Source organism: Branchiostoma belcheri, unplaced genomic scaffold, assembly GCF_001625305.1.
Source record: "Branchiostoma belcheri isolate BF01 breed outbred unplaced genomic scaffold, Haploidv18h27 scaffold345, whole genome shotgun sequence".
Taxonomy (NCBI): Eukaryota; Metazoa; Chordata; class Leptocardii; order Amphioxiformes; family Branchiostomatidae; genus Branchiostoma; species Branchiostoma belcheri.
In genome coordinates, this window is record NW_017803960.1 from 110,575 (window position 1) to 123,833 (window position 13,259).

At 41.3% G+C, this 13,259-nt stretch overlaps 2 protein-coding genes across 2 annotated transcripts; both read right to left on the reverse strand.

The window, feature by feature from the left end:
* Positions 1–4,566: 4,566 nt before the first annotated feature.
* LOC109475717 lies at positions 4,567–9,605 on the reverse strand. Its single transcript, XM_019776480.1, has 4 exons — positions 9,443–9,605; positions 7,172–7,354; positions 6,632–6,740; positions 4,567–5,637 (listed from the first exon to the last, which is right to left on the reverse strand). Exons 3-4 carry the CDS (start codon positions 6,736–6,738, stop codon positions 5,367–5,369), a joined length of 378 nt encoding a protein of 125 aa, XP_019632039.1. The 5' UTR covers positions 6,739–6,740; positions 7,172–7,354; positions 9,443–9,605; the 3' UTR covers positions 4,567–5,366.
* LOC109475711 (contactin-5-like) lies at positions 9,247–11,562 on the reverse strand (the record flags this gene model as incomplete). The annotated part of the gene is made up of 5 exons (XM_019776475.1): positions 9,247–9,251; positions 9,443–9,727; positions 10,140–10,433; positions 10,937–11,072; positions 11,372–11,562. Coding segments are annotated over 5 exons (911 nt in total), but the record flags the coding sequence as incomplete, so codon positions are not given.
* Between the last annotated feature and the right edge of the window lie 1,697 nt (positions 11,563–13,259).

The following is a 13,259-nucleotide window of genomic DNA, read 5'->3' on the forward strand; positions in this document are numbered from 1 at the left end:
TGTACACGTTTTTAATTACTAAAAAGTACTGATTTGTATCCTAGATATTGTGATTGATTAAGTTTAGTATTTGTTAAATGTTAATGTGATAGTGTGTGTTTTTCTGTTTGCCTGCTGGTATTTCGTAAATTGAAGGGGTACCCTTAGCTTTACCTGTTGGTATAAAATTTGTAACACTCATCGAAGTCCTTTATAATATAATTTGCAAAGGAGTAGTTTGCAAATGAGTTAAAACTTCAGCAAAACTTTGTTGTAACTTTAGCCATAGATAATTAGTGTCCCAAGCATTCCCAATGTGATTTTTACGGCTTTCTGTTGTTTTACAAGCTTGAGAAAAATAATGGTTTTACAATTGATATCGGATATGTTGTCCTTATTTCCCTTGTATATATCTTAGCCCATCACAAGTAAGATATCGACTATGAATTGCCCGAGAACTTTCCTTATCAATATCTTCCCTCACTTTTACTTAGTCAAATTCGCATTAATGTCACTATGTAACCTTTCTAGCCATATATGGCCTTTTTTACTTGATTCTGATTGAAATGACCGCCTGTGTTCGCCCAGACGAAAATGTTACAAACAGAATGTAGCGTTCCCTTGAAGCCCTTCTCGTGTATCATATTTCACGGAGCACCAAGAAAGAAAGGTTTACCTGGTCCATAAGACTAACGCCAGACAATTACTACAATACATGTACAGTCAAACACAGCAAAACAGTCTGTTGTATACACAGTATGTACGGTAACAAGACTTAGTATCCACGCGATTGGCAATAATGTTTACAGCCAAGCCGAACCAGTGAATCCCATTCGTGCGAAAAATATCATTAGAATAGAAGAAACACGACAACATACAGGCGAGTCTGAGTCTTGTGCAGGATGGCATGAGTACCCGGTACCGGAGCCGGTAAGGCTGCCCCCGCTTCGGTTCAGTCCTGAAGAGGCGACGACCGAGGGAGAGTGTTCCCCAGGTCGGCAGGAATCTAAACAATCATCTCCTGGCCGGAGCACAACCTCCACAGCCTTTTCATACACACCGTCAGCGTGTGTATGAAGAGGTTGTGGCGGTCGTGCTTCGGCCAGGAGATGATTGTTTGGAGCAAAGTACAGGCGGACAGCTGGGTACAGAAGGACGTCCCTCAGCTGCAAGGTCAGTTATTGGTCCTTCAAGGTCACCTTTAAGCATAAGCAACATTTCCTGTTTGGCAATCGGTATACGTATTGCCGTGAACGCCGAAAAACAAGAACGGCTATTGAATCAAAGCACGCAAATAATAAGGCATGGTACATGTATAATTTACATCTGGCTGACGCTCACATGAGGCTTTATAATTTCTACCCAGTCTTGAATAATATTCGCTGTATTTTTGTCTATACCCACGTCATCGGCGCCGAGAATTTAACGCCATTCGTAATCAGTGCCCGGGATTTTGCGTAATTGCGTGTAAAATGGATGTATATTTTTCCTTGCTAACGACCTGGTTCATAGATATGCATGTTCATAAATCCCATAAGCCAGCGTGTGTTAGCCAGCGCTGCGCCATCATCCTATGGTTCCGACATTACGAGAAACCAAAGGTACAAAGTTGTCCTCATCGAAGGGACTGCATTCAATCGCGATGGGGCTGTGCTCACCGCGAATGCGCTGTGCTCAGCGAAGGGACTGTACATAGATTGCTTATGACCGCTGAATTATAACCGCTAAAGAGCCACCGGCACCAAAGGTGGTGGTGCGCTTTGGTAGACAACTTGTTGTCCTCAATAAAAATGGGTCCTAACCACTGTCTTGAGTTTCAGCTGAGTCAAAGCCATGTCGATCAACGTCCTCACGAAGAAGAGAAGCGATCTGACTTTGTGCGATGACCACACTCCTTAGCCCATCGTCCCTATGCTAGAAGGGATGACAGAGGAGGAGTTCACGGAGTTCGTGGACATGGACGCCAACGTGGAGTGCACCGGGGACCCCAACGTTGAGGAACTCTGCCTGGACGTGAGGGAGTCCCGGTGCACCACGGTGTAACAGGCCAATTACTGCATTAGACAGTCTGGGGTCACTTGGTGAGAGCACGTGACCCAGACACGTCTTGGCCAAAGCCTGACCACGCCTCCGCCATGCAGATGTCGCTCCGCCCTTCCGCGCGCACTATAAAATAGCGGGACGCGCCCTAGATCCAAGTTCTTCGCCTCTCGGAAGCTCCGTTCCAGCACACCGGTTTAGGTTAGTAGTAGTTTAGTCTAGTAGTTTTTCCTGCAACACACTCGACTGTACAGGTAATTGGTTTCGGTTCTCAGTCTTTGCCGACTTTTAGTATTGTGTTTCCCTCTGTAACTGTTCCGTTGTATAACTTTGTATTTGTAGTTCCATTATATGCTGCATCGCTTTGCCTTTGTATCTTATACCGCAGTTACTCAATAAAGTCACATCAAATATAAATCGACCTGGCTTTGGTGTTACTTAGAGTGAGAGTCTAGTAACTAGTTCCTTAGAGTGAGAGTCTAGGGATTTGTAACTGTAACCGTAATAGTAACTGTAATTGTAACTGTAATCGTAACTGTAATAGTAACTGTAGCCCAAATCCTACCCACACAGAAAGACCATTTGTTACAACTGTCACCATCACCGAGACGGAAGACGACAGCGAGCCCTGCCCTCTACCTGTTCCATCGTCGGCAGATCGACGTGAGCTCAGCCCTGGCAATGCTTCGGCGATGGATGCAGACCTACGACGACTCCGAGTACAGCCATCTCACACGCACCGAGGGGAAAGTCCACCGCCAATGTCTTCTGCAGAGCAAGAAACAGAAGACGATAACAGACTTCTTCCAGTAAGACTTCTCCAAGCAAGCCTTCTTCTGCCTTACACTGCGCCAACGAACTCATCTGTACACAACGCATTAGCTACTGTTAGCCCTGTTACGTAAACAAATCCTGGTTTACATTAAAAAAAACGAATTCAATCTCCCGCCGCAAGATTTGCCGCATTGGCTGATGGGATACTGAACGTTGGGAAACATGCCACCGACGCCATTTTGTATTCATTGTTTGGATATTTCGGCGAAAGATGACCAGATTTTTATAAACTTTTAGTGTACTTTGTGGATACTTTGTACATACGAAGGTAAAATGTTAAATGCTGACGTACTTACTGTCATTTAAACTAAAATTGTGACACCGATGTCAATTAATTAGGCGTGGATGAACATGCTTGTGCTTGCATAAGCAGTTTGTCTTTGTTGTGGACGGTCTGAGCGTATAAATTGCTTCGATGTTTCGTAGTGTTTGAGATACGTGTAGTTAGTAGTGATTATATCAGAATTCCTTCAGAAGTATTGGTCCTGTAGCCTGTGAGTGTGAAGAAAAGGAATACGATTCATGATCCGGTACACTAAAAATGACAAAAATAACATGCATTTTGCGATTTTTTTTTATTGTTTAAACTGAGATCAAAGGGACGATTGTATGCATACAATGGGGTCTGTTGCGTGTCGGCAAACCGTTAAACCTTATTCAATGAAAGTTCCATAAAGGTCCATTATAGTATAGCTTGAAAATGTAGGAAACACTTCGCTTTAAAGCTGTTAGTACTAGTAAATTCCTCAATCAAGACGGCCAACAATAAATACAATCAATGACTTGTAGCTCTAACCTATTTTGCACACAATACATAAGGGTACAGCATGGAAAAACGACAACGACGAAGACAAATAAATAAGGCACATAAAGCGCTTTATTGTTGAAACTGAGATGCAAAAAGTTGACAAATCTCTAGCTCTAAGCTATCTCTACCTTATTTACTGCAATTTCAGAATTGCAGTAAAACAAATTACATTTTCCTGCATTAAGTAACATGCTCCAACTGTAACCAGATCTAGAGTATTCACAGATACTAAAACAAGAAAACTACATGTAGTTGACTAAGTTCTATAACAGACGGACGATGACACATTGAAGTTAAACGACAGATGTCCTACCATGTAACTATTGTCTAAATATTACACTGTCGCATTTTACACACGACTTCTAGCCCTAGTCAACAGGCTACGGGACATGCATCTATCGTGATATAAAACCAACTTTATAGTTGAGTCAGGAATACACTACTGACAGAATACACTGTTGAAAAACAGGAAAAATAAGTGGTCTCGTTTGTAAAAGGATAACCCAATGAGATCAAACAGTAAGGACATTTAAGACGATCTCAACCAGTAACATTTAAAAAGACATTATTAGTAGGCTTGCGCCGATGTGAGGTCGTCATCTCACAAGTGGTTAGGTTAAATCCATAAACACCCCGACCAATAGCATCGACTGATTCACATGACCCTGGGTACGAGATCAGTCACTCCGCCATCTTTGTGTTCGACTTATCGTGCAATGGACGATGTATGCTTTATGGCACCAATAACACATCGGTTCGTGTCATTAATCCTGAATTCATACGTCGAATGGATAGTTTTATTATATGTGAAAAAATAAAAAAAGGTATAAACGACCATACATATACGACATACTAGACAAAGCGTTGTACTAAGTAGTATACATGTACAAGTACAATAAACTTTGCATATGTGTAGATGATTGAACAAACAATTGCTCTTATTCAAGGTTTGTCTATGCGTATCAAAAGTATAAATCTATCAGTTGCATTTGAATATTCAAAATATCGAAAATTGTCTTTGATACAGTAAAAAGTACAATTCTTTCCTTATGATACAGGTTACAATATAATAAGAATGTCATTTATTTTCTACTTGATTATGTCATAAGATATCAAAATTTCACAACATAAAAATATAATTAAAGTAAGGTACCATTTTTAGTAAGTCTTAGTGTACATTTTGAATACTGCATCTTATGAAATTTTTCTACAGTTAAGAATTCTTGACTATTGATATTTAACAATGAACCATAGTATAATATGACTACTTAAAGTACTTTGCTGTATGTTGTCCGTTGCTAGGCTCTTTATATGTAAAATTAAACAACTTATATTTGGAACACTTGAAACACTTGGAAAAGGCCTCGGCTAATTTTTTGCACTTTTGATTCAAACTAGATGTCCCTAGAAACGAATAGCTCTTTGATGATATGGACAAAAGGGCTAAATTGTACTTTTAGGATAGTAACCTTACAGGATGAGAGTTTGTTACGACAAAAGTGGACCCAACCTGTGGAGACAGTTCAGACTGCCAACTTGAACTTAATGCCAATCTGCGGTTACAAAATATATTGATTAAAATAGTCAGGCATTTTCATACACCTTTTCGAATGTGTTCTCGTACTAGGGGCCGAAGTCTGGGTCGTCTTAGACTGCCAACTTGACCTGAATGTCAATCTGCGGCTACAAAATCTACTTGACATAATCAGGCATTTTCATACACCTTTCCAAACGTGTTCTCGTATTCGGGGTCGTACGCAATCTCATAGTCTCGTAGACTTGTGTACTCACTGTCAGTATCACACATGGTCCTCGGGTCCAGCGCCTGGTACTCAGAGCCCGCCGACTGGGTCTCAGATGCCCCGAGTGGGGGAGAAACTGTCGCCGGGGCTTGTGGACTCCTGGTCGGCGGACGGAAGTCCTGTGGGTCGACCATCTCGCATTCGTCATTGGAGGTTCCTCGCTGTTTTGTAGCCCTGTTGTGTGAAATAGTCCACGAAAGCGTGATCACAGTCGGATTATGTAAAGTGAAATATAAAGTACTAAGGCCGTGTCAGCTAAGAGTTATAAAGGCACCCGAAGCGATTTGATATTAAAGCTTGATTTTCAAAGTCAAAATATTTGGAGCAATTTCTAAACTAGTGTAGTAAGATTAATCAATCCTATCATGTAGTATACTTATGATAACAGTTAAACTTTACGTGACCAACGCAAAGTAAATTGGGACTTACCCCAAATTTTCGACCGACTCCGTCAGTCTTGTTCACTGAATGGACCCTTCTACTGCAGCTTCCGGGACGTGACGTCGGAAACACGTGGTTGCAGCAGAGGATCATACGTGGTAGATAACCTTTGACGCCCCCGTCTCTGTTCAGTGTTGGACGGTTGGCCCGAATGTACACCGCCTCCTTCACTCCTATAGGTTATCTGCCACGTATGACCCTCTGCTGCAACCACGTGTTTCCGACGTCACGTCCCGGAAGCTGCAGTAGAAGGGTCCATTCATTCCGTGAACATGACTGACGGAGTCAGTCGAAAATTTGGGGTAAGTCCCAATTTACTTGGTGTTGGTCACGTAAAGTTTAACTGTTATCAAAATGTTTTATACCAACACAGATGAACTTTCATGTTAATATGGTATACTTATACTCCTGATATTTCAAACGCTTCAAGTATGACATGATGACGAAAATAAATGTGCTAAGAAATGGCAATAAAAGTAAATCTAATACAGATTTCCTTATTAAGTTTTGCCGTCCTGAATTTGCATTGGATGCCTTTCACGTACGCAAATACCTCACGTAAACATCGAAACAGCTATCCAGACCATGGAAAGGTTTCAAATAGATTCTCATCATATCTTTATATCGCCTTATCATGGAGGTAAAACCTCCATGGCCTTATCTTATCTATGTGCAGACATGGTAATTCCTTTACATAAAGATTAGACATCTTGGATGGAACACATACCTCCTACGTTTGAAGATGAAGAAAGCAGCTACCACGATCACAAGAAGTCCGACACTTATGACGGAAACCGGCACAGCCCACACCACCACGCTCTGTCCATGGCCCATCTCTGAAGAACCAAACAAAAAAAAAGAACTATGATAAAAAAACGATGCTAATCTTTGATATTATTGTCTATCATTTATGGCAGTTACAAACACACGTACCTAGAAAATATGTGGACATGGCAAAGGGAATGTTACATACATCAGGGCACACCAACATTATTTCAACCGGGACGGAGGGCGGTACCGACTTCTGCCGAACTTTGTCCCAGTGGTGACGTCACACGTCGAATAAAGTCACATGACTACAACACTTGGTCCAGATAGCTGACGAAGACCGAGGTATTTGGTAGAAAATTCCGGTGAGTCAAATTCGTTTGAGTAGGAGAACAGTTTATTTCTCTTTACATTAAGTAAATACCCGTTCGCTACAAAGTTCAAGGCAATAATTCGGACCCTACAAAACACGGACCCTACATCACACGGACGTAATCACCTGTACGTATACTGCAGTAAGGTGTGGGAATGTTGAAGGTTCCGTTCTTCTGACACTGTAGCGTAACGTTCTGTCCGTTTTTGCACGTGACAGTCGCCTGTTGGCCAATAGTAAAGTTCCCTCCATGGTTAGGGGAAACGGAAGTGACGTCATCGATGACGTCTACGGGTCCACAGAGAACACCTAGAAATATGAGGATATGGAATTAGTGGTTTATTCAAGATTATGGTTGGTTGGACAAAGGTCAACGTCAGGTATAAGGTGACCAGGGGAAACGGAAGTGACGTCATCGAACTACCTGGATATATTTGCCGGAAATATTTTCAGGGGTGGTCACAACGTGTTTTTAAAATAAAGTCACCTTCATAACGCAGGATGAATCCCTATTTTATTTTTTTCATTTATTTATACTGCTTTGCAGTGGGGCCCTGGACACATAGTACATGTACATAAAACATACATATTTAACAGGGAACAAAACAATGTAAAACATACAGAAGTAATGTTCAACAGGACAAAACAAACATGTCATCAAATACAAAGCCAGTATCCATACTCGTAGTCCGTATACATGTACAGGTCCATTTGTCATTAGGTCAGATGAGGTCAGAGGTCAGCCCAGGTTTTCAACATGCGCTTGAAGGAGGAAAACGTAGAAGTTTGATTTCATAGTCTGTGGAATCTCACTCCAGCTACTCTGTAACTGAACATGCGCCTACCACATTCCAGGTGAACTTGTGGTAGCTTTAAAGACTGGTTAAAACGGGCTGGGTAGTGGTGAGACCCAGCTACCCTGTGAAAGATCTGAAGATATTCTGGCAGTTGTAGGTTTACAGATATATACAGGATATTTTTGGAGGAGCTAGAACATTTGGTACATCAAAGACCGTATTCTTGGTTCTTGGGTTATAGTTTGGACAATGAGCCACCGGTCCACTAATTTCCCAACACCGGTAAGTAATTCAGAAAAAATCCACTTATGTTGCCACCTTTCCACCATTTAGCCTGGATGCCAGACCCAAAGCACACTGGACACAAAATATCTCAGTGTGCAAGGGTCTGGTAGGGTCTCTTAGGAAATGCTCTCGAGCAAAGGGAGGAGAAGCTGTGATTGATGACCCCTCACACCACAGGTAGCCTGTTACATGGTACCACCATTGGTCAGCAGGAGACAATATTGGGCTCAACAGTTAATCATTAACCAGTCAATTTTCTAAATGTTTTTCGAGTTTGTTTTCCAAAATAACAGCAAGAATTAGAAGTAGTGTACAGCCCAGGCTTTCCTGTTTGTTTAGGTAACAGTCCTCTGACACACCAGGACAAAATAACCTTATCTACAGTTTAATCTCATCTGCTGGTGGCCACTGGTTAAAGATTCAAAGATACAGCTGGGAGGTTTAACCAATCATAACAGAGGTGTAAAATTGCTTCCTGCTGTGCCACCAATGGGGCCTTACGCTCAGTCTTACGCTCAGATACTGAGCGTTCGACTGGCAGGTCTATCTGGCCCTACCAGACCCTTGCACACTGAGATATTTTGTGTCCAGTGTGCTTTGGGTCTGGCATCCAGGCTATCCACCATTGTGAGTAAACAAGTTATAAATATAAATTTCCACACAAGATGCCCCACAACCTGCATTAGCAGTGGAGTGTTTTTGCTTGAAAAGGCTATTCATATAGAAATTGCTAACACTTTCGAAATTTGCACATCAAATTCTATCTTCAACACAGGTCAAATAAAGAAGACTATCTAGTGCTATCCGATTTCTTTACACATATCTCATTATGAATGTTTTATGCTTCAAATTTTGAGTCAATCTTGATTCAATGATCAAAAATTCCAATTACCAACTTGGATTTATGGAACACTAGATAGTACCAAAGTTGAAATCCAGTCCTGTCCTCCTTTTGATATCAATTATTAAAATAAAGTAAAGTATCTTAGTAAAATATGTATATGCATTTTCAATGCTGAATTTTTAATGTGACCACTAGGTGGTAGGAAATGAGAACAGGACTGTTTGAAATGTGACATTTTGGAAACAATGAAATCTGGACCATGGCTCCATTCTGATTTAAGCTGAAAGGGAAAACAGTTTTTACAAATCACAGACATCACAAACAAGCTTGCTGAGTAAAAAGATACATTCTTAGAAATCAGCGCAAAGTATAATGCTTTCATTCCAAACTCATATTACCAAAAGGCAATCCAGTAACTCAGCACTACTACAGAGCCACGATCCAGAGAGACCAAGGATGTCGTATTCATACCTTCTTCCACTTCATCGATAACGTGAGTGGCGATAGCAGGGTCTCCGATGCGGTTGGAGGCAGAACACTGGTAGGTTCCGACAGCGTCAGGCTGGATAGACCTCAGCCTCAGTGTGCCGGCGATCTGGTCCACGTCTGTGTTGGTGGGAGGGTTCCGTTGGACTCTGGTCCAGGTGTAGGTGGCAGGAGGGTTGGCGGTGTCCACAGCACAGCTGAGGGTGACAGTGTTCCACTGCACAACCTTGTCTGCTGGGTCCCTTGTGATGGTGGCAGAACTAGGACCATCTGGTTGGAACAGGAATTCAACATAGAATAAAGACATGCTAAAAAGATTTCATTCCTGGTACTCTGGGTAGTACAAGTACAGTCTTAAATTTCAGATGGAGACAACAAATCATTTGTCTTAAAATGAGATGGTTTTCAGCTGAATACTTTGCAAAGCAAATACATAATGTCTACCTTGACATGGTCTAGCCAACAAAATACTACTTTTTATTCTTATTCAAACACCTCCAAAAATATGGTGAGCAGTCCTCTAACTTTACCCTGCTACATAAAGTAACCCACCACCACAGTGTCTTCTACCAGTTACCATGGTGACAGACGTCAGGTGCATATCATTGATTTGTTTGGAGCAGAAATAGAAAGAAACTGAGCTTCTGCCAAGGTAAACATAATGATGGAATGGTAGACTTACACTGGACCTGAACGTCGACACTGTTGGTCAGTGCTGTAGGGTTGTCTCCAGGCAGCTGCGGGACTCCGTTGTCAGCTGTGCAGGTGTACTGGCCTGCCGCGCTCCTCTGGATGTTGGTGATGGTCAGGGCTCCTGTGTTTGGATCCTGTGCGGCATCGGCAGGCAGGTTGTCACCTGTCCAGGTGTAGGTAGGTGCGGGGATGCCACCTGACTGACAAGTGAGCACCACCTGAGCGTCACCTTCCATAGCTATCAGGCCAGGGGTAGCAGTGACTGTCGTGTCCTCTGGAGCATCTAAACAAGGAAGCAAAAGTCAATTAGGCCACACCAATTTAAATTGTTAGTTCTTGGACGTTATAAAAAACAATTTGAAGCGACAGGGCAAAAAAAATACCTGGGCATCCTCAGATAGCCCCGGAAGCTATGACAAAATCCCTAATGTCAACATACCAGGCTGCTTTGATAATTCAAACAATACTTTTTGAACGTTTTATCACACCACCATATTGATAGATGAAAAATTGTAACAACTAAGAAGACAAGGAGCTTTCTATAACTGGAACCAAAACATGAGCATTTTGGAGTTGACTCAGAACCTGATTTTTTTTTCAAATCAGAAAAGAATCCAAGAACCAATTGATTTAATTGGTGTGGTCTTACTCCCAAAACTTACCGAAATAAGAGATGCTGAAGAAACATTTTACATATCAATTTCAACCAGTATACATTTCCACATACAAATATGACATGCATTTATATTTTCAATTTCAACTCATTGTAACATAACATAGACTTACACTGAACGATCAGGGTTCTCTCTTTGCTGTCTGACGTTCCATCGCTGAAGCTGGTAGAGAGCTGGTACTGTCCTGCATCGTCCTTGGTCACGCTGAAAAGTTTCAAGCTGGCCTGCCCAACAGGTTCCGCCCTGCCCTGGAGCTGGACATTACCATATAGGATTGTTAAGTCCTGTTCACAGGGGATTTTAAATCAATGTCAATCGAGGCCCATTTTTTAACTTGACCCTGGTCTTCCCAAGGGTAACCTGAGTGCCAAAAACCATTAATATCGAACTACGCCTTCAAGAGTTACACTGAATAGTCTCTCACACTAAGTGATTTCATAGCCTTCTCGACAAGGGCAATAATTGGACTTGTGAATTTCATGGATTTGCTGAAAGAAACTTGCTGTGATCCAATGGGCGCAATCTAATGCATGTTAGCCATACTTACTCGCCAAGCAGCAAAGACGTTGAAGGGTCCATTGTTGGCCCTGTTGGCAATGCCGCTTGATGGCTGTTTTTTCCAGACCTCAAACAGCACGGTGACACCAGGCGCGGTTGTATACCCATACTCCAGAATAGAGTCGTCACCGAGGTTGGCTCGAGTGATGCCATCATCAGGAAGGGTGATCGTATTTTGAGCTGGAAAAGACAAAGATTCGGTCAGCCACAACTGTCTACACCCCACATGCTCCAGAAGGAAGTGCTATTTTTCGATACATCATACTACAATGAATACATCACTAGCCGACCTTGTACATAATTTCGCTTGTACGAGTTGCGCGGCGTTTGTTTGTAAAGTGATGTTAATACCATTTTCCCCCTAGCTGAACCACAGTTGATACATCCGGGAACTCTGGCTTACGCAATACTCATACACTTCAAGTCAACATAAACATTTTTCGGCGAAAATGGTAGGAGACAAGCACACTAATAAGCTGATTACTTGCTTTACTTTGCTTGACCTGTGGCTTGGATACTATAATATCAGGATGTCTAATACAGTGGGCGCCAGTTTTATCCTGCGTGTTTTGATTTTCTCAACTTATTTGCATGTACGTATTAATTGAACAGATAATTAGATTACGCGACTCATGGAAAGGATAACTAGATTACGCCGTTTTTTTTATCGTCAATATTTTCGACATAAATGAGGGGCGATAAGGACTTTAAGAAGGGCAATGGTTGGTAAGATATCAAAGAACACAAAACGGTACGAATTTTTCTTATCGCCCCCGAAGTTAGGTCTGTAACATAACTTTTTGTTTAAAACATAGACACCAATGGGGTAGCGTGGTGTATTCTGGGATGGTTTTGAGGGTATTTGGAGAGTTTGTCCTAGATTCGAAGCCTTTTAAGACTTGCGCACAAAGTGGGCATTTTATTGTATACTGTAAAGTAATATGCATTTTTCACTTCCTAAAATTAATGCTTGTCGGAATACAGCACCCCCTTCTGGAGATTAGTACTCCTTTAACCCTACCTAGACCGGGGGGGGGGGGCTAAAAGTGCCCGCGGCAACTTTGATGTCACCTAGCGTCTGAACGGCTAGCCGTAGAACGGCCAAACTTGGTGACTTTTCCTAGAATATTGTTGGCAACAATTCTCTATCATTGGAATGAGACAATAATTTTTTGTGTTGCCATGGCAACGGGTTTCTGACAGGCATTTTTTGCTAAATTTAGTACTTTTGTTTCAACAATAGAATTTTATGGGTTTTATGTCAATGATACTCATGATTTCTAATATTAATAACATCCTATATAATTTTATGTAAATTTTATCATTAAATATGCATGATTTATGCTAATTTGATGACGTCATTGACCAAAATCCAAGATGGCGGACCATATCATTAGAACAGGTATATACAGGTTATTTTCATTAAAAAATTTCATCAATATTTCCATTTCTTTTTCCAAAAAATGTTTTAATGAAGGTCTTTAGTATGTTTACAATGTATTTTAGGCTTTATCATGAAAAAAAACTATTTTTGAAATTTCAAGATTGATGATCCAAGATGGCGGATATCTTAAATATGTATGACGTCATTTTATGACGTCACCGGTTTTGCTATGGGCAACATAAGACTTAGTACACCATAATATTCTGTCATAAACACTTATGTTTTATGTTGAATACCATTTAGTTTTCAGCGAAAAACCTATTTAGACGGTTTTGGCCAATAAAATCACATTAATGACGTCATAATGACGTCATATTACTACATAACGACATAAAAATTGTAGATATGATAAATTTTTACTAGTACACCATTCTCTGAAAATTTGGTGGTCATACGACATACCGTTCGCGAGTTCTTAGGGGGGGGGGGTNAA

What these genes read in the sequence shown, in the direction of transcription:
- LOC109475717 (XM_019776480.1), bottom strand. Translation starts at nt 6,738, where the DNA reads ATGGGCCATGGACAGAGCGTGGTGGTGTGGGCTGTGCCGGTTTCCGTC. An exon ending in TTCATCTTCAAACGTAGGAG is followed by an intron (nt 5,638 to 6,631) that starts GTATGTGTTCCA and finishes TTCACACAACAG; the next exon opens with GGCTACAAAACAGCGAGGAA.